General features: G+C 39.6%; 1 protein-coding gene across 5 annotated transcripts; it reads left to right on the top strand.

Moving 5' to 3' along the window:
• The first annotated feature begins 15,132 nt into the window (after window positions 1-15,132).
• On the top strand, window positions 15,133-18,995 carry LOC103937071 (zinc finger protein GIS2). Of its 5 annotated transcripts, none has more exons than XM_048576161.1 (4): window positions 15,133-15,273; window positions 16,516-16,723; window positions 17,360-17,452; window positions 18,226-18,995. In XM_048576161.1, the coding sequence occupies exons 2-4, from the start codon at window positions 16,602-16,604 to the stop codon at window positions 18,782-18,784; spliced, it is 774 nt and encodes a 257-aa protein (XP_048432118.1). In that variant the 5' UTR covers window positions 15,133-15,273; window positions 16,516-16,601; the 3' UTR covers window positions 18,785-18,995. The 5 variants fall into 5 exon arrangements, with proteins under 5 accessions (XP_048432118.1, XP_048432115.1, XP_048432116.1 ...); XM_048576158.1 differs by having other exon boundaries at window positions 15,141-15,279; XM_048576159.1 differs by having other exon boundaries at window positions 15,147-15,296.
• The last annotated feature ends 2,440 nt before the right edge of the window (window positions 18,996-21,435 follow it).

The raw sequence follows: 21,435 nt of genomic DNA, 5'->3' as shown, positions 1-21,435 counted from the left end.
CGTGTCACTATGTCATTGGATTAGTGGGTACCACATACAAACTAACATAATAGTTGACGAAATCTTAATGGAATGACTAAATTGATGTGGGGTAGTGAATGTCAAGGACGATATTGATTGATTTTAAAAGTGAGAGACCAAAATGATGAGTTTGATCAATCTCAAGGACCATTTGTGATAAAAACCCGTTAAAAATGGATAAACGGGTATACGGTTACGATTAAATGGGTCTACAGTCACGGGATATGGTTAACCATTTACAAACGGTTATGGGTATATGTATAACCGTTTAAGCAATTACCAACAAGTAAACGATTATGCGGATATGAGTATAAACGATTATAGGTAAATAATCGCGATTACCCGGCTGCCATAATCATTGCCCATCCGTAAATGGGTCTATGCAATATATATAGAGAGGCAAAGAGAGGACTTATTTCCTTTAAAGCCCATAATCAATTATCATCCATCACAGTAATACGATAGGGAACAATTTCTCATAATTTGGCCCACAAGATTGTTTAGAAATAAAAATATATGTTACATGGACTGTACCATGTGGACCACTTTAGAATGGTAAAATATTCTTACAATATATTGTTGTCGTGGACATATTCCATATGTCACTTAGTCATCTCTGATAGTCAGCACTTCCGAAAGAAACGAAGAACTTCACTCAGTGACTCTACAACCGCCCTATGAACGATCATAATAAGGTAAGCTTGAAGATAAGTTTTACAATCAATTTAATAAAATATAAATTAACAATACAAAGGGGGTAATCAATCACATTATTAGATATATCCCCACAAAATATTTACTCACAAATAATGTCGATTTTTCGTCTGCAATTGCGTTTCCCAACCAACCACACACTTTCTCATAACCTGATAAAATTTAACTCATGCAGTCCGTAATTTTAGCTTTGTCGTTACCTCCAATCGACCAATCATTGAGCCCACCCTTTTCTCGCCATTAGCAAGTGGTATGCCACTCTACTTTCACGACTTTTCCAATTATAAATCTCATACCACAACCAATCACATATATCAGATCTCTAATCTCTAAATCTCAAACCACAACTAAATGTAAAACTTAGATCCCAAATCTCATATATCGAACCACATATATTAAATCTACTTGTTCATCGAAATTTCTGAGTTTGAGTTTCTAAATCTCGATTAGCTCTCGTAAAACTTCCAAACTCAAAACTACATAACTGTAACCCAGTCTTAAAGACGTGGGATTTATTTAAAAAAAAAATCTTGTAAACTCTAGACTCAAGTGTTTTGGCTTTGCTTGTCAATATTGTAAATTGTATCACACATGCTCCAATTAGTTTTTAGAATATGCTATAATTAAGGGCTGATGTTGTTGAAAATGCTTGCTGAAGTGTATGGCTCATCCCTCCAAAGGTTTTTTCATGCATATGCATTCATGTCTAAATTCTTGTTACATTCTAACTAGATTAGTTGTCTCGTCGGTTTTGCTCGCTTCTTTCACACAAGTTGGGCACACAAATTAAGACTATCCACATGGGCTGACTGACACATTTTTGCGGAAAGCCAGCTTCTAGCCCTTGATTTGCTCATATCGTTTTTTGGCTTGACAAGTCTCCTTGTCCTTGTTGGCTGAAAACAAACAACTTCTTTTTGTTTAAAACCCCAACTAGGTTGCATTTTGCATTTGCTTGTCCAAATTATATCGTTGAGAAATAGAGTGCATTCAAAGCTCTTGAGCTCCTTTCTTCCTTATTTATGTAACCTAGCCGTCAAATCGTATTTCATGCATTATACTTCTAATCATTGAGAAATAGGTTTTTTGTGTTTTCATGGTCTAACTTTAAGTTTCAAATCTTCACTTAGAACTAATTTTTGTATTCTCGTTAATTTCTTCCTTCAATCTCTGTACTAGAGAAACTGACTTGTCAGTTAAATCCACATTACATATCATCTTCATCTACACACCACAATACATTGAACGTGTTGGTCTCGATGCCACAAAAAGATGAGCTTAAGGAATGGAGCTGCCTTCTTGTGAAGACTGAAGATATCTCCATCTCATGCAAAATAAGGTTGCACAGCGGTAAAGTTGTTTTATAGATTAGATTTAGGAAATGAGCTTGATGTGGTACCTTGTATGAATCTTATTTGCTCTAGTGGATTGGACTCTGTGGAGTCCTCGATTTTTAAACCTAGAGGTGACTTTTTCCGGTCAAAACTTCTTGCATTCTTTCTAGTTAAACTTGTCGACATATCTAGTTTATTATCATATTTCATGCATTATATGATCCATTAATTGATATATATTTGTGCTCAAGTTTGTACTGCATTATCATGAGATAAAAACTGTATTGTTATTGAGTATGTTAACTTATAATGAACTAAGTTTATTCGTTGAACTTGTATTTGCTTAACTAACGAATCTATACCATTTGACTAGTTTTCTTGACTAGTTAATCCATCACTTGTTAGTAAGCATGTGGAAAACCACGTGGAGTGAACCACCTATTTTGTTCTTTGGGTCACTCCCAGCTTCATGTCATTCTGGTTTCTGATGTTTCCAACATCATTATTTATGCCAATCCTTTGACTGACGACAAGTGATCTAGGCCGTCCAATTCTCATAGCTTTCAAAGCTAAGAAACACTGAAGAAAATGAAATTTTGGTCTCAATGTTGAAAATGTTGATGGGTAGTGGATGCCCACAGTGTCTTGGTGGAGTTTTTCAATGTCCTCACATATTGGTTTTTAACATTGGCATTGTTTATGACTACACATAAACATTGTCAATTCCCATAACAGATTGAAAACTGACTTTGGGAATGCAGGATATCATTTTGTCAAAAAGTGTGTTGTAAATTTCAAATGTAGTAATACGAGTTGTTCTATAAATAGAACACTCGACTGCAATCAAAAGATACAGAAAAATATACAGACAGAAAGAAAGAAAGATCAATAACATCATCTATTCCTCCGTATTTATTTGTTATCCTCTTATGCTATAGTTCTAGTGTGACATTTTTCATCTGCCTCGCACCTACCATTAAAAGGTTATCTCTCTAACTTTGACCTATTTATAACACGTTATCAGCACTAGTCTCTAAATATAATTATTCTCTCATCTCTCTTCGCCGAACAAAAGAAAGAAAAAATGTTTCCTCTAAGGTTTTTATTGTTCATCTTCTTCCTCTGCCTCAATTGCGCGGTATACTCTCGCGACGAAATGTTTGCTCCATGGCTGCTCTTAGTTCTCAACCTAACGGTGACATACATCTTTGATTTCTTATTTGGTGTAGAGATTGATTACTAACCCAGTGTTTATTTATGTTAATTTTACTGCAGTTCAAGATGGTGCGGTACAATTGCCCATCTTGAACTGCAAATTTATTCTTACTGCGATCCAAGACGGTGCGGTATCATCGCCTATCTTGGACTACAGATTTAATTTTACTGCAAATTTTAGGTGGAGCTGTATAATCACCCACCCTGCCTTGCATATTTAAATTTGCCTGTTGTTTGATTTCACTGCAATTTTAGGTGGTGCGGTATAATCGTCCACACTGCTCTGCGTATTTAAATTTTCCTGCTACTTGAGTGGTGCAGAATAATCTCCCATTCTATATTACAATGAGAATGGTGCGGTACAATCGCCTTCCTCATTCACCCTGAAAATCTCGAGCTAGAAGTTTCAAGTGCTTATCATTTTGGCCTAAAGATCAAAATGAAAAATTTGTAAGAACCAGAAGTTCTAACATTATATTCCTCCAGGAATACATATTATTGCAAGTTCTAACACATCTCATTTTCTTTCAGAAAAGAAAATGACAAACTTGGCGAAGCTTGAATTTGCTGCCCTGGATATTATCGGGAATAATTACCTAACCTGGGTACTAGATACCAAGATCCATCTGGAAGCAGGGAATCTTGGAGATACCACCAAGGAAGAGAGCAGCTCATCCTCTCAAGATCGGGCAAAGGCCATGATTTTCAATCGTCGACATCTTGATGAGGCGCTAAAGAGCGAGTACTTAACGGTTGAAGATCCGTTAGCTCTCTGGAATGCCTTGAGAAACAAATACAATCACCAGACAACGGTGATTCTTCCAAGGGCCCACTATGAGTGGACTCATATGAGGATCCAGGACTTCAAGTCAATGGCAGAGTACAATTCTGTGTTGTTCATAATTACCTCTCAGATGAAGCTCTGTGGGGATATTATTAATGAAGAACATATGCTGGAAAAGACTCTCAGCACATTTCATGCCTCCAACGTGCTCTTGCAGCAGCAATATAGAGCGCGAGGCTACACTGAGTACAACCAGCTGATATCTGTGCTCGTAGTAGCTGAACAGAACAATGAGCTCCTGATGAAAAACCATCATTCCAGACCTACTAAATCTGCACCATTCCCAGAAGTGAATGATGATTCCCTCGAAGTGAACGCCACATCCTCTGGTGGTGATAATCATAAAAGACGACGTGGCCACAAGCGAGGTCGGTGGAACAGGAAAGACAAGAACCATGGAATTCAGTTTCACAACCAGGTTCCGAGGCATAATTCACACCCGAGCTTCAAAAATGTGAATCACCACAAAGACAAAGCTCATATGAACAATGCCCCCAGGAACTCTGAAGGAGCCTGCCATAGGTGTGGTGGCAATGGGCATTGGGCATGTACTTGTCGTACCCCAAAACATCTAGTGGATCTGTATTGAGCCTCCCTCAAGGAGAAAGGTGTTGAGACCAATTTTCCCGACCAGGCTAGACCAATGGATATACCTGATCCAGTGTTTGATTTATCAGGGCAGTTGAACACAACCTACCTAGATGTTCCAGACTTTATTGTGGAAAGAGGAAATGAAGTATACTGGTACGATTGAATCATTGATGTACTTTTATTATGCTGAACTTGCCGTATTTCAAATTCAATAAAAGTGGCATGTAAATTTCTTGTTATAACTTGGTTTTAACTCTAATTCTCTTACTTAGAGAGCATGGATAAAAACTGTGGTTATTCTCAGAACATGAGAAATGGCGGAGATATTTGTCTTGCAGACAGCGCAACCACACATACAATACTTCGTGATCGAAAGTATTTCTCAATTTTAATACTTACAAGAGTAGGGGTAACAACAATATCAAGACCTTCAGATGTAATTGAAGGTTCAGGGAAAGCCCAGATTATGTTACCAAATGGAACAATATTGTCCATACAGAATGCATTGTATGCTACTCGATCTATTCGAAATTTGTTGAGTTTCAAAGACATACGTTTAAATGGATACCACATTGAAACGAAAAGTTTAGAAAATGTGGAGTATTTATGCATTACCTCCAACGATACCCAGAAGCGTATATTGGAAAAGTTGCGTGGTTTATCGAGTGGATTGTATTATATATACACAAGGACAATTGAATCACATACTGTCATGAACCAGAAGTTTATTAATTCAAAAGTTTACATGATTTGGCATGACCATTTGGGTCATCTAGGATCTACCATGATGCGTAGGATCATTACCAACTCTAATGGAAATCCATTAGTGAGCAAACACATTGCTATCTCAAATGATAACCCTTGCAAAGCTTGTTCTCAAGGGAAGTTGGTAATTAGACCATCACAACTAAAGGTTGATGTTGAATCCCCATCATTTCTGCAAAGAATTCAAGGGGATATTTGTGGGCCTATTCAACCATCATGTGGACCATTTCGATATTTTATGGTTTTGGTTGATGCATCTACCCGATGGTCACATGTTTGTCTTTTGTCTACTCGGAATGTAGCCTTTGCGAGACTTCTTGCTCAAATAATTAAGTTACGAGCACAGTTCTCAGATTATCCCATTAAGTCAATCCAACTTGATAATGCTGGTGAATTTACGTCTCAAACCTTTGATGATTATTACATGACATTGGACATTGATGTTGAACACCCTGTTCCTCATGTCCATACTCAAAATGGTTTAGCAGAAGCATTGATCAAGCTGCTTCAGATAATAGCTCGCATACTGCTTATGAAAACTAAATTACCAGTCTCTGCATGGGGACATACCATCTTACATGTTGGATCATTGGTTCGATTGAGACCTATAGCCAACCATCAATACTCATCAGTACAACTCGTGTTTGGACATCAGCCAAACATTTCACATTTATGAGTTTTTGGTTGTGCTGTTTATGTGCCTATTGCACCGCCACAACGCACTAAAATGGGACCTCAGCGTAGACTGGAAATTTACGTGGGTTTTGATTCACCATCTATCATTAGATATTTGGAACCCCTGACAGGTGATATGTTTACAGCTCGTTTTGCTGATTGTCACTTTGATGAGACAATCTTCCCGTCGTTAAGGGGAGAAAATACAGTTCCAGAAGAATGGAAAGAGCTGACATGGGTTGTTTCCACCTTATCTCATTTTGATCCTCGCGGCATTCAATGTGAAAGTCTTTAAAGTATTGCCAATCAAATGCCAGATGCATTTAATAATGCTATGAAAGTGACAAAATCATATATACCAGCTGCAAATGCATCTGCAAGAATTGATGTCCCTGTTGGACAAAATAAAGTGGCAGCGAATGATTCATCTGGTGCACGCCTGAAGCGTGGTAGACTCCCAGGTTCAAAAGATTCAGCCCCTCGAAAGAGAAAGTCGAGGGCACAGCTGAATCCAAATGAAATCATCCAGGAAGAGAAAATGAATAATAAATCCATAATTCATGATTCTAGACTTCCATAAAAAGAAAATGTCCTTGATGAGACACATGTCCCTGAAGAGACAGAAGTATATGAAAGCAAAGAAATCTCTATAAATTATGCATGTACAAATGAATTGTGGGATCGGAATGAAATAATCATCGATGATATGTTTGCATTCGCAATAACCACTGAAATCATCTTAAGTGATGATATTGAGCCCCTCTCTATTGATGAATGCAAATAGAGACATGATTGGCCTAAGTGGAAAGATGCAATCCAGGCAGAATTAAATTCCTTGGAAAGACGGAATGTTTTTGGACCAGTTGTCCAAACCCCGCCTAGTGTAAACCCCATGGGTTACAAATAGATATTCATAAGGAAGCGCAATGAGAAAAACGAGATTGCAAGATATAAAGCACGAGTCGTCGCACAAGGCTTTTCTCAAAGACTTGGAATTGATTATGAGGAGACATACTCTCTTGTAATGGACACAATTACGTTTCGTTACTTAATAAGTTTAGAAGTTTTAGAAAGACTTGACATGCAACTTATGAATGTCATCACCGCGTATCTATATGGAGAATTAGATACTGACATCTATATGAAAGTCCCAGAAGGACTTAAGTTGTCTAAAACAAGTAACAAACCACTAGGTATGCTCTCGATCAAATTAAGGCAATCATTGTATGGTCTGAAACAATCTGGACGAATGTGGTATAATCGTCTAAGTGAGTATTTGATCAAAGAAGGGTATATCAATAATGTAATTTGTCTTTGTGTGTTCATTAAGAAATCCAATTCTGGATTCGTTATAGTGATATGAATCTAGTTGGAAATCCTGAAGAGTTCAATAAACTGCTGAATATCTGAAAAGTGAATTTTAAATGAAAGACCTTGGAAAAACAAAATTTTGTCTTAGCCTGCAGATCGAGCATTGTGCTAGTGGAATTTTGGTCCACCAATTAACTTACATTGAAAAAATTCTGAAGCGATTTGGTATGGACAAGGCTTATCCACTCAGCATGTCAATGGTCATTCATTCTTTGGACATTAAGAAAGATCCATTCCGTCCAAAAAAAAGATGATGAACTAGTCCTTGGTCCAACAGTCCCATATCTAAGTACAGTAGGTGCTGTGTTGTATTTAGCACAATGTACTAGACCAGATATAGCTTTTTCAGTTAACTTGTTAGCAAGGTATAGCTTTGCTCCAACAATTCGCCATTGGAAGGGTATCAAAGATGTATTGCGATACCTTCGTGGGATAACAGACATGGGTCTCTTCTACTCAAAGGACTCCACAAATGACCGGGTCCTTGTTGGATATGCAGATGCTGGTTTTTTCTCTGATCCGCATAAAACCCGCTCACAAACTGGATATGTGTTTAAGAATGGAGATACAGCAATCTCATGGCGCTCAACCAAGCAAACATTAGTTGCTACATCTTCAAATCATTCAGAAATACTTGCTTTACATGAAGCAAGTCGTGAATGTTCTTGGTTAAGATCAATGATCCATCATATCTGGAATTCCTGTGGTCTAACTTCGGAGACAGACAATCCAACTGTCATTCATGAAGATAATGCAGCATGTGTTGCCCAAATGAAGGAAGGATTCATCAAGGGCGATAAGACTAAACACATATCTTCAAAGTTTTTCAGTGCACATAAGCTTCAGAAGGCTAAAGTTATTGAAGTTAGACAAATCCGTTCGAATGAAAATCTGGCAGACTTGTTCACCAAATCTCTACCAAAGTGCACATTTCAGAAGTTAGTGCAAAGTATCGGATTACGTCGACTTACCAAATAGCTAAATTTGGAGAATGCAAAATCAGGGGGTGATACATGTCAGAGGGAGCATCCATGATACATGCTTGTTGTACTTTTTTTCCTTCGATTAGGATTTTTCCCACTGTCCTATCAAGGTTTTAACGAGGCAAAAGCATACTTGACACTATATCAACGATCCAGGAAAAGTTGTACTCTTTTTCCTTCCCTATTATTTTTTTCCACTGGGTTTTTTCCAAGCAAGGTTTTAATGAGGCAACTCATATTGATATGTGGGCATCCAAGGGGGAGTGTTGAAAATGTTGATGGGTAGTGCCCACAGTGTCTTGGTGGAGTTTTTCAATGCCCTCACATATTGGTTTTTAACATTGGCATTGTTTATGACTACACATATACATTGTCAATTCTCATAACAAATTGAAAACTGACTTTGGGAATGCAAGATATCATTTTGTCAAAAAGTGTGTTGTAAATTTCAAATATAGTAATACGAGTTGCTCTATAAATAGAGCACTCGACTGCAATCAAAGGATACAGAAAAATATACAGACAGAAAGAAAGAAAGATCAATAACATCATATATTCCTCCGTATTTATTTGTTATCCTCTTGTGCTATACTTTTAGTGCGACATTTTTCATCTGTCTTGCACCTACCATTAAAAGGTTCTCTCTAACTTTGACCTATTTATAACTGTAGACATCCAAATTTCAGTGAAGTAAATGTTAACCAATGTATTAAAATTACAACACTTATTTCACCTATATCATTCTCTCACTTCACCAACAATCTCCACTCATTTCACCTACATCATCCATTTACTTTACCTACAACCTCCACTCATTTCACCTACATCATCCACTTATTTCACCTATAACATCCACTTACTTCACCTACAAACATCCACTTACTTCACCTACAACCTCCATTCACTTCACCTACATCATCCACTCACTTCACCAAAAAAATGAATGGTGGTGATTCACTCTCAAAGCCTATAAATAGGCTTCTCCATCAAGAGGAATAGACACACCAACAGAAACCAATTCACACACAAACACCAATTCACAAACCAAGACACCAAGACCAATTCACAAATACATTTCTCTACTCCCAAAATGGAAGAGAATACTCCCCACACATCCAAAATCCTTGAAGCTTTGAAACTCTAAAGCTCTCAAGCATCCAACCCCCAAATTCCCAAGAATCCCGAAGAATGGAGAAAGCACTCTTCATTCTTCGTCAAATCCTCCTTCAAGATCAAGCTCCGACGGCCCTTGAAGAAAGTGTTCATCGTTCATCCTAAGATCAAGCCCCAACGGCCCTTTGGATCAACAAACACACACCAAGACCTTGAAGCCTTAAAGTTCTAAAGCTCTCAAGAAAATCCCGAAGGATGAAGAAAGCACTCTTCGTTCTTCGTCAAATCCTCCTTCAAGATCAAGCCCCAAAGGCCCTTGAAGAACTCCCACCAACTCAAGATCAAGCCCCGATGGCCCCTTGAAGAAAGTGTTCATCATTCATCATCCGTTCATCCTAAGATCAAGCCCCAATGGCCCTTTTGGATCAACAACCTCAACAAACCGACACACCAAAATCTTGAAGCCTTAAAGTTCTAAAGCTCTCAAGAAAATCCCGAAGGATCAAGAAAGCACTATTCGTTCTTCGTCAAATCCTCCTTCAAGATCAAGCCCTAACGGCCCTTGAAGAAGACACACCAAAACCTTGAAGCTTTAAAGTTCTAAAGCTCTCAAGAAAATCCCGAAGGATCAAGAAAGCACTCTTCGTTCTTCGTCAAATCCTCCTTCAAGATCAAGCCCTAACGGCCCTTGAAGAACTTCCACCAACTCAAGATCAAGCCCCGACGGCCCTTGAAGAAAGTGTTCATTGTTCATCATCCGTTCATCCTAAGATCAAGCCCCAACGGCCCTTTGGATCAACAACATCAACAAATCCACACATCCAACCGTTCTTCAAGATCAAGCCCAAAAGCTCTTGAAGATCCGCGCATCCATCAACCTTCAAGATCAAGCCCAAAAGCCATTGAAGAAATCCACACAACCATTTTTCAAGATCAAGCCCCGACAGCCCTTGAAGAAAGTGTTCATCATTCATCATCCGTTCATTCTAAGATCAAGCCCCAACGGCCCTTTGGATCAACAACCTCAACAAACCCATACATTCATTCTTCAAGATCAAGCCCAACACCCCTTGAAGATCCATTCATCAACTGTTCATCCTTAAATCAAGCCCCGACGGCCCCTTGGATCAACAAACAAATCCACGCATCTATTCTTCAAGATCAAGCCCAAAAGCCCTTCAAGAAAACCAACTGTTCATTCAAGATCAAGCCTCGACGGCCCTTGAAGAAAACCAACCGTTCTTCAAGATCAAGCCCAAAAGCCCTTGAAGATCCGTTCATCCATCAACATTCAAGATCAAGCCCTGAAGGCCCTTGAAGAAACTTCCATCAACCTTCAAGATCAAAGCCACGAAGGCCCTTGAAGAAACTTACAACTGTTCATCCAAGATTAAGCCTCGACGACCCTTGGATCAACAAATCTACATCTTACGGAGATCGAATCAGAGGACCAAATTTGAGAGATCGTAACCCCAAAATTATTAAACACCACAAAAATATTACTTTGTACACGTATTCTTGTTTCTTGTTTTCAGGAATTTTTCGTGTTCACAAATTTGGCACGCCCGGTGGGATAATCTCTACCTCTCATCTTTTTTTCCGTTCAAGAAAACCAAAGCACACCTCCAAAATCAATGGCATCAAGCAAGGGACAAGCCGTTCTTGCAACCACCAAGGGAAGAAGCATGAGCACTTCTGCCACAAATGGAGCATCCATTGGTGCCACAACCACTCCTCAACATGCCGCTGCAAAGTTGATACCGCTAAGCAAGCAAGAGCAGCATCAAAGGCGCGAGTCGGTCATCAACCTGACCTTGCTGGGGGCACCAAAGCATGCTATTGAGGAGCACAGAAACATACGTCTTCTCCACAAGTTCACCAATCGGAAAGGGGGCAAAGCAGCTACCGTCAACCTTCAAAGCTACATGAAAGTGTTGAGGATGATGAAATTATGACACAAAGATCGTCCGTTGCCATCACGATGCGCGATTTCTTCCCCAAAGACTTCTTCAATCACTCAGTCAAGACTCCTTGCTATGAAGATTGCAAGGAATGCCTTTCTAAGATCGTTTGACAAATTCAAAAAGCTCCTCGTTCGCACGAGCCTAAAAGGCGACAACCAAACGCTCCTTGCCTGCACGAGTTGAAACTGCAAACGGCACCAAATGCTCCTTGCCTGCACGAGTTGAAACTGCAAATGGCACCAAACGCTCCTTGCCTGCATGAGCTGAAACTGCAAACGGCACCAAGCACTCCTGGCCCGTAAGAGCATAAACTGTGTACGGCAAAATCATCATCAAAATCACCAAAAAAAAAAAAAAAAAAAAGCCAAAGAGAAAGAGAGCAATCAGCCGGCACTTGGAGTCAGTCTTCCAATCTGGAACCGACTACCTGGAATCTATTCCCTGGTTGCTTACCTAGCGTTGCTCTCGAGTAGTCATCTTCAACGGTTGATACACTTCCAGAGAAGGGACCACATCTGCTTGGAGAACAGCTAAGACGAGTGACAATGAAACATCAATCTTGTGGATCGTCAGCAAACGCAACAACTGCATATGTTGAGTCATCCTCCAACCCTCTTCAATATGAATTGGAAAGATTGAACAAAGAAACAGGTCATCACCTCCACCTCGTGCTTGCCTGCCATATGTCTGAATCCTAAAACCGCTCATGGTCCTATTTTCACTCAAGATCAAGCCTCGACGGCCCTTGAAGAAATCACAAGTCTGATTCAAAATCAAGTGTTCACCACCCTTGAATCAAATTCAACTCCAGATAAAAGGAGTAAGTTCAGACCTTCGGGGGAGACCAAAAGAATCCTCCAGCCCAGTTCAAGATTAAACCTGTTGAAAATCAACGATTGGAGGAAACCAAAAAATCTTCCAGTCAAACTCATGATCAAGCCTCGATGACCCTTGAAGAAATTTCCAGCCCAATTCAAGATCAAGCATCGACGGCCCTTGGGTTGACATCCACATTAAAGGACTTCAAAACGCATCTTCTACACGTGACAAGCACATGTCTACGACGCGCCTTGAAGTGGGGGCATTTGTAGACATCAAAATTTCAGTGAAGTAAATGCTAACCAATGTATTAAAATTACAACACTTATTTCACCTATATCATTCCCTCACTTCACCAACAACCTCCACTCATTTCACCTACATCATCCAATTACTTCACCTACAACATCCACTCATTTCACCTACATCATCCACTTACTTCACCTACAAACATCCACTTACTTCACCTACAACCTCCATTCACTTCACCTACATCATCCACTCACTTCACCAAAAAAATGAATGGTGGTGATTCACTCTCAAAACCTATAAATAGGCTTCTCCATCAAGAGGAATAGACACACCAACAGAAACCAATTCACACACAAACACCAATTCATAAACCAAGACACCAAGACCAATTGACAAATACATTTCTCTACTCCCAAAATGGAAGAGAATACTCCCCACACATCCAAAATCCTTGAAGCTTTGAAACTCTAAAGCTCTCAAGCATCCAACCCCCAAATTCCCAAGAATCCCGAAGAATGGAGAAAGCACTCTTCATTCTTCATCAAATCTTCCTTCAAGATCAAGCCCCGACGGCCCTTGAAGAACTTCCACCAACTCAAGATCAAGCCCCGACGGCCCTTGAAGAAAGTGTTCATCGTTCATCCTAAGATCAAGCCCCAACGACCCTTTGGATAAACAAACACACACCAAGACCTTGAAGCCTTAAAATTCTAAAGCTCTCAAGAAAATCTCGAAGGATGAAGAAAGCACTCTTCGTTCTTTGTTAAATCCTCCTTCAAGATCAAGCCCCAACGGCCCTTGAAGAACTTCCACCAACTCAAGATCAAGCCCCAACGGCCCTTGAAGAACTTCCACCAACTCAAGATCAAGCCCCGACGGCCCTTGAAGAAAGTGTTCATTGTTCATCATCCGTTCATCCTAAGATCAAGCCCCAACGGTCTTTTGGATCAACAACATCAACAAATCCACACATCCAACCGTTCTTCAAGATCAAGCCCAAAAGCTCTTGAAGATCCGCTCATCCATCAACCTTCAAAATCAAGCCCAAAAGCCCTTGAAGAAATCCACACAACCATTATTCAAGATCAAGCCCCGACGGCCCTTGAAGAAAGTGTTCATCATTCATCATTCGTTCATGCTAAGATCAAGCCCTAACGGCCATTTGGATCAACAACCTCAACAAACCCACACACCAAAACCTTGAAGCCTTAAAGTTCTAAAGCTCTCAAGAAAATTCCGAAGGATCAAGAAAGCACTTTTCGTTCTTCGTCAAATCCTCCTTCAAGATCAAGCCCCGACGGCCCTTGAAGAAACTTCCACCATTATTCAAGATCAAGCCCCGACGGGCCTTGAAGAAAGTGTTCATCGTTCATCATCCGTTCATTCTAAGATCAAGCCCTAATGGCCCTTTGGATCAACAACCTCAACGAATCCACACATCCAATCGTTCTTCAAGATTAAGCCCAAAAGCCCTTGAAGATCCACTCATCCATCAACCTTCAAGATCAAGCCCAAAAGCCCTTGAAGAAATCCACACAACCATTATTCAAGATCAAGCCCAAAAGCCCCCTTGAAGAACTTCCACCAACTCAAGATCAAGCCTCGACGGCCCTTGAAGAAAGTGTTCATCATTCATCATCCGTTCATCCTAAGATCAAGCCCCAACGGCCCTTTGGATCAACAACCTCAACAAACCCATACACCCATTCTTCAAGATCAAGCCCAACGCCCCTTGAAGATCCATTCATCAACTGTTCATCCTTAGATCAAGCCTCGACGGCCCCTTGGATCAACAAACAAATCCACACATCTATTCTTCAAGATCAAGCCCAAAAGCCCTTGAAGAAAACCAACTATTCATTCAAGATCAAGCCTCGACGGCCCTTGAAAAAAACCAACCGTTCTTCAAGATCAAGCCCAAAAGCCCTTGAAGATCCGCTCATCCATCAACATTCAAGATCAAACCCTGAAGGCCCTTGAAGAAACTTCCATCAACCTTCAAGATCAAAGCCACGAAGGCCCTTGAAGAAACTTACAACTGTTCATCCAAGATCAAGCCTCGACGGCCCTTGGATCAACAAATCTACATCTTACGGAGATCGAATCAGATGACCAAATTTGAGAGATCGTAACCCCAAAATCATTAAACACCACAAAAATATTACTTTGTACACGTATTCTTGTATCTTGTTTTCAGGAATTTTTCGTGTTCATAATAACACTCAACACTTGTTTTGAATTTTAAAAATTAAATTTAAGTTGATTTACCAAACTGGCACTTATGTTCTTTCCAAAATTTTCCAGAACATTCTAGGAAAAAGGGAATTAAAAATAAATATTAAAAAAAGAAAGAAAAAGGAAACCAAAAGTGAGAGAGTAACCAGGCCGGAACATAGATGGGTAATTAGGCCCAAGGAGAGTGACTTTAGCCCAACACTTGAGAATGGGCTTGGAGGTAAAATCACATAAAATCCAGTCGAGCCCCAACCAACAATCCCAAATCACAATCGAAGCTCTGCGGCTTTCCGTCTACGAATCGCGCTCTCTCTGTCTATCGCTCTCCGCAAATATCTTCACTTCGTTGCTGCCACACAAGTCACAGTAGCGCCACCGTCTGTGTAACTCTTTGGCTCAGATTCCTTCTTCTTCTTCATTGCACTTTCCCTTGTCTACCATTTCTAGGGTTAGGGCTAATCTCGCTGTGTATGTATTCGTTGAATTGAATTAGTTTAATTTACTTTGGTTTAATGTTTAATTTGAGTTGGATTTTCTTCTGCTGTGAATTTTCTCTTTGATTTTGAATCGCTCAGACCATATATTGTTGATGTTACACGTAATTGTAATTGTGTGAGAGTATCAATTGAATATGCATGCTCGGAAAGAGGGAATTGGTGGAACCAAACAATAGATGATTTGGCCGAGAGCTGGGCTAGGTTATGGAAAATTTTATGAACAATGACCCTAACTAAATTATTTTAGCAAGTATTGGGAACTTTTTTGTGTCGTTTCATTTGTTCAGAAGTTTCTAAGTGAGGGCCACCGTAAGTTTGATACAAGGGTGGGAGTATGGAGTTAAAGAAATTCAAACAGTATCTTGGGTTGTAATTTGCAGAAGGTATTTTTTTTCAAAAATGAAGGCTTTTATGGCTGGTGGATGAGAGAGGTAGTTGCAACTTACAAGTAGGTTGAACACAGAACTTTGCTTCTCGAATACCAATAGGCAAAGAAAGATAGCTTAAGTGTGCACTATCATATATTTATTGTATATTTAGGATCATGCGGATAAGTAATGCTAACATTATTTTTGTACATACCTATGTTTTACAAAGAAAATTTGTTCTTCCGGGGAGATCTAAATCCCCAATGCTAAATGTTGTTTTGTTTGGAAGGGGAATTTTTCATAGAACTTTTAAGCGCTCTTGATTTCTACTTGTAATAAAGTCTAGATGATGGCTTCAGATTTTTTCAGTGGAAATATGTTGCCAGCTTGCTGATTTTCCTTGTGCTTCTCTTCGAAAGGCCTTGAAGTTTAGGGAATGTCTGACTGTTGATGATCATTCTGTTTAGCTGGTCTCAAGAAGTTGGAGTTTAGGGAATGTCTGACTGTTGATGTAGTTTGATGTTTGATGGGAATGCTTAATTATTAGCTAAGGATGCATGACTTTCTTTTGAAGGATGTGGTTGAGGAACCGGGTATTTAGTATCTGGGTTCTGAGTGTGGCAGTAAATAATTTTCTGTAATTTGTTGGGATTTGGTGTTTTCTATTATGAAGGGAAAGTAGTTGGTTTGGTTTTGACTCATGGATACGATCTTGGGTGTGGTTGTAATTTGGATGTGGTTGTGATGTGGACAGGGAGGAGGCAACGGCTGTTTGGTGTTGGTTGTGGTGGTGTTTATCATTCAATCAGTGAAACTAGGTCTTAATAAGAATTAATTAACATGAGTTCAGACAGCAGGAGCCGGAGCCGGAGCAGGAGCCCTTCAGATCGGAAGATCCGTTCTGATCGTTTTTCCTACCGTGATGCACCTTACAGGAGAGATGGAGGACGTCGGGGTTTCAGGTTTTATGGCCTATGACTATTTTTCTTTTCTTCTCGTCTTTATATATTTGGGGTAAGGAGAAAGTAATCTTCCAACATGTCTTCATTGGAGATGGTGTCGAATGTTACGATTAACCATATTTGTTGAGTGAGACCTCTACTTGAATATGCCTGTGAAGACCTTATGAAGTTGATATATGATAATTTTGCCTCTGGATAATAATTTTCTTTGCTTTGTTGTACATTATTTGGAGCTTTGTAAGTTTTCAAATACAAGTGTCAAATCATATTGATTGATTAATTACCCACTTCAGTGTAAGTCATTTTGCTTGTAGACAGACTGCCAGTGGTGCACAAAGGTTGTATACATTGTACTTTTTGTTTTGTCAGATAAATTTAGCTCAGTACATGTGGCAACTCCTTCACTTTTTTTGCAATTTGTTAGAAAATTTTGAAACCTTCAGAGTGCATACTCTCGTTTTTTAATTTTTTGGGTTTGAATGTTTCTTTCTCTGGTTGTGGCTCTGATTCTTCTTGATGATAAGTCAAAATCATGGAGTTATTTAATAAGCGACTTTCATTTAACTAGTTATGTTTTGAAATTTGGAATGCTGTTATATTCTGCTGAGAACTAAATGCATCTTTATTTTTTGCCAGCCGAGACAACCTGTGCAAGAACTGCAAACGGCCAGGTCATTTTGCTAGAGAATGCCCCAATGTTGCAATTTGTCATAATTGTGGTCTTCCTGGGTATGGAAACTTATTCTGCCTCATAACGTCATGATGTTGCATTATTATTTTTTATCTCCATTGTTCATTACAGTGTTTCTATTTTACTATTAAAGGTAACTGTTTATCAAAATATGGTTTTTTTTTTTTTTTTTTTTTTTTGGACCTTTGCTTTTTGGGAGAGGGTTTCAAGGTTTTAAGGTTCCAGAATTTCTAGAGTTAAAATCCAATGTGACGTTAGAATTTAGCTAGTTAATACTATAGTCTAGGGATACATGTCCTGAGTATGTATATTTTTCTTTTAACGCATCTACATCCCTCTTCTGTCTCTACCTGAAGTGCATCCCTCTTCTGTCTACACCTGAACTGCATCCCTCTTCTGTCTATACCTGAACTGCTTTGCAGCAAGACAAATGTTACTGCTTCATCTAGCGAGCAGTCCATTTCCATCAGAGTTACTCCAATAATTTAAAACTGATGTTTCTATCTCTTTTTTTCTGTTAAAATTTTATTTTCACCTTCGTAATAAAAAACAGTTTGTGTTCTTAGTAATAACAGCATCTTCTCCTCTGAGTCTTCAATGATTAAACCACTATTGCCACCATTCAGTACTGTCACTAAACTGATGTTATAACCATTTTGAGATAACCAGAGCGACCACTTTATAAGGTTACGTAGTTTCTTATTCACGGAATCATGGACCTGCGCCCTGCAGATATTTTTTTGTTTGCTGTTTATTTCAAAAATGGAAAGTGGGTTTCATTTCTAATTATGTGATTCGAATATTCTACTAGGCACATTGCTTCAGAGTGTACAACAAAGTCACTATGTTGGAACTGCCGGGAACCTGGTCACATGGCCAGTAACTGCCCAAATGAAGGCATCTGCCACACTTGTAGTAAGACTGGACATCGCGCCCGAGACTGCACAGCTCCCCCAATGCCACCTGGGGACTTGAGGTTGTGCAACAACTGCTACAAGCAGGGTCATATTGCAGCTGACTGCACAAATGATAAGGCATGTAACAACTGTAGGAAGACGGGTCACCTGGCACGTGATTGCCCAAACGAACCCATCTGCAACTTATGCAATGTATCGGGGCATGTGGCGAGACAGTGCCCCAGAGGCAATGTTTTGGGAGAGCGGGGAGGTGGAGGAGGTGCAGGTGGTGGAATGGGGGGACGCGGAGGCAGTTACCGTGACGTTGTATGTAGGAACTGCCAGCAACTTGGCCACATGAGCAGGGATTGCATGGGCCCCTTGATGATCTGTCACAACTGTGGGGGACGAGGACACTTGGCATACGAGTGCCCTTCGGGAAGATTCATGGATCGCTACCCCAGGAGGTACTGAGAGGTGGCAGAGTGCCCTCCGGCATTTACCCTTCGTCTCGAGCAAGCATTTCTTGTTTAGGTTTTAGATTGAAGGTTGAAACTTTAAACAGTATGAGGAGTTGAATTGAGATTTTATTTTAGAAGATTATTTTTGAATTTTTGGCAATTACTGCAAATATAACTGTATGTAATTACGTTTTATGTTGTGATGCCTGCGTATTTTTGTTTTCCTCTCGTTAGTACAGTAATTTGTTGTTCTTTTTCTGGTCAATAAGTGCCGTGCCAGCCCCCAAATTGGAGGGACCGGACTGGATTTGTCGGAAGGGACCGGACTGGATTTGTCGGAAAATGAAACGGGGTGGGGTTAATCCTAATTTTTTAACAACATAACCGGACTAACCCGTGCTTGAAATGAGCCGGTTTCTACGGGTCCACGAAGCCTCTTTTTTTTTTTTTTTTGGGCCAACTACTGTTTTAACCATGATTTTCTTTTATACTAGTGATACCAGGCTGTCAGAATTCGAACAGAACTTCAGGTCTAGGATTACAAAACCCTTGCCCCCAAATTATATTATTAACATTAAACTCCTGAAATTGTAAGCAAATAAGCTCAAAAAATAAAATGGAAAGTAGCAGAAAAACAAGGAAAATCTAAATTCCATTTCATCCATAAACAGAACCGAGAACACCACCAAAAAGGAAAAAACATCTTACCACGATGATGAGCATTTTTGGACGACCTCGAGCTTCGGCGGCATGGAATGGTAGTGAACAGAGCTTAGCTATCGAGTGAAGCGAGAGATAAAAGTGGGGCTAGACCTAGCATGTCGTGTTTTTCATGTTCAGTCGTTTGCTTGACATACCTAATATGTTAATGAGTCGTATCGTATAACATCCATTAAAATAACAGGTAAGACAAAATTGTCATTTGGGACGACTAGATTTCACCAGGAAAGACGACTGCAGGTCTTCTGTGGTGGTCGGTTCACCAGAAAACGATGAAGAAGGGTTTTTCAACACTAATGGCTCGACTCGACGGCACGGATCGGCTACTTCATGCTGCGGCTCACACGTGATTTAGGGTTTGAAAAACCCTTTTTTCTTTCTTTCTTTCTTTTTTTTTTTTGGAGAGAAACGATAATGTTAGTAAGTTAAATGTTAGATTAGCTACTGGCAGAATTCTAACCCATGCCATCATATTCAAGTCACTACAATTAACATAAATATAATAATATAATTGCAAACAATAATTTATGTAGAATATGTAATTTTATAAACAAAAACTAGAATTCACGATCAATGGTGAATGGTCATGCAATCAAGACTGAAATGATATTGACATTAGAACGTGTTTTAAAAGTTACTTGAATTGCGATGATCAATCTTGTAAACAAGTTTGCAGCAGAATAACCTTCGGTTCCTTAGCGTAGCGTCATAAGCTTGCTTGATAACATGTTGTGGTCTAGTTTACTGAAGGGAGAAAGAGAGTACGGCAGTAGAGAGAAAAGAGAGAGTTGAGGAATTTTTGTGATGATATTTTATGTGATAACTCGTCCCTTATTTTACGTTTTTATTAATTTTAAAAGAATGAATTGACAAAAATGCTCTTAAAGGCTAGGATGTTGACTTTCATTGACTAGCGTATTGTGAGATGTATGAAACGTTTTTTTAGTGTGTTCTTGTAGTGCTTGTCACTATGAACGCGTAGGTGCAAGCGGAATTGAATTTGGAGTTACGATAGAGATTGTATGGACTTACAAACGTGAAGGGCGATTTGATAATTTCTTGTGGAAGATATTTTGTGGCTTATTTTGTGAGCCACATGGGGCCCACACCCCATACTCCTCCCTCTTTTTCGTGTCTCCCATCTTCCTGGACCTTCGCTCATTTGTCACTATCTCTCTCTCTCTTTCTTTCACTTTCACTCTCTCTCACTTAAACTCTCTCTTTTCTTCATTTCACTTTAAACTCTAAAACTCTTTCTTCTTTTCTACAAATTGAAGGCTTCACCACCACGCCACTTATGGCTATCGCCACTCCGCCGAGTTCTCAGGCCACCTACAATGTGTCTCATCTCATCTCTCTCACGTACACCTCAAATCTCATCTCTCAAACTCCATCTCTCGTCATTTCCCTCGATGTACATCAATACACAACTGCACCACCTCGCCGTCCTCGGCGAACTCCATACCCTCACATCACCAGACTACCATCATCTGTGAGAACACTAGAAGTTAAGACCACACTCTAGACCTTCTGTATTCTTCTCTGCGCAACAGCAGTTAGGCCGAGGCTAGCCACCACCATTCTCTCCGGTGAGTTAACGTGGAACCAGACGATGAGGTGAGCATGACTTGATTAGGATTTTATCTCAGTTTTTAATGACTTTTTCTAGATACATGAGTGGTTTTTAAGTTGAAAATTGAGGGTTTTAGCCCTGTTCGTGTCTGTCCTGCGTTTTCCAATTTTCCAACGAGTGAAGTACCGATGTTCTAACCCATTTTCTAGCCTTCTCCACCACTCCTGAGTTTTGGCTTAGGTATAAACCAATCCTTTACATTCCTAGCTTCAAGTACATATTTAGAACATTGAAATTGATTGAGATTTGAAGCTAATCAGAGCCGTGAAAGTTTCCTGATCAAAATACTAGTGTTCTTCTTCGTTGGGTTC

This window comes from the organism of the source record quoted next, unplaced genomic scaffold (genome assembly GCF_019419815.1).
Source record: "Pyrus x bretschneideri cultivar Hongxiangsu unplaced genomic scaffold, Pyrus_bretschneideri_v1 Contig85, whole genome shotgun sequence".
In the NCBI taxonomy this organism is placed as follows: Eukaryota; Viridiplantae; Streptophyta; class Magnoliopsida; order Rosales; family Rosaceae; genus Pyrus; species Pyrus x bretschneideri.
The sequence above is the reverse complement of the archived record's forward strand: the minus strand, read 5'-3'. Positions and strand labels throughout refer to the sequence as shown.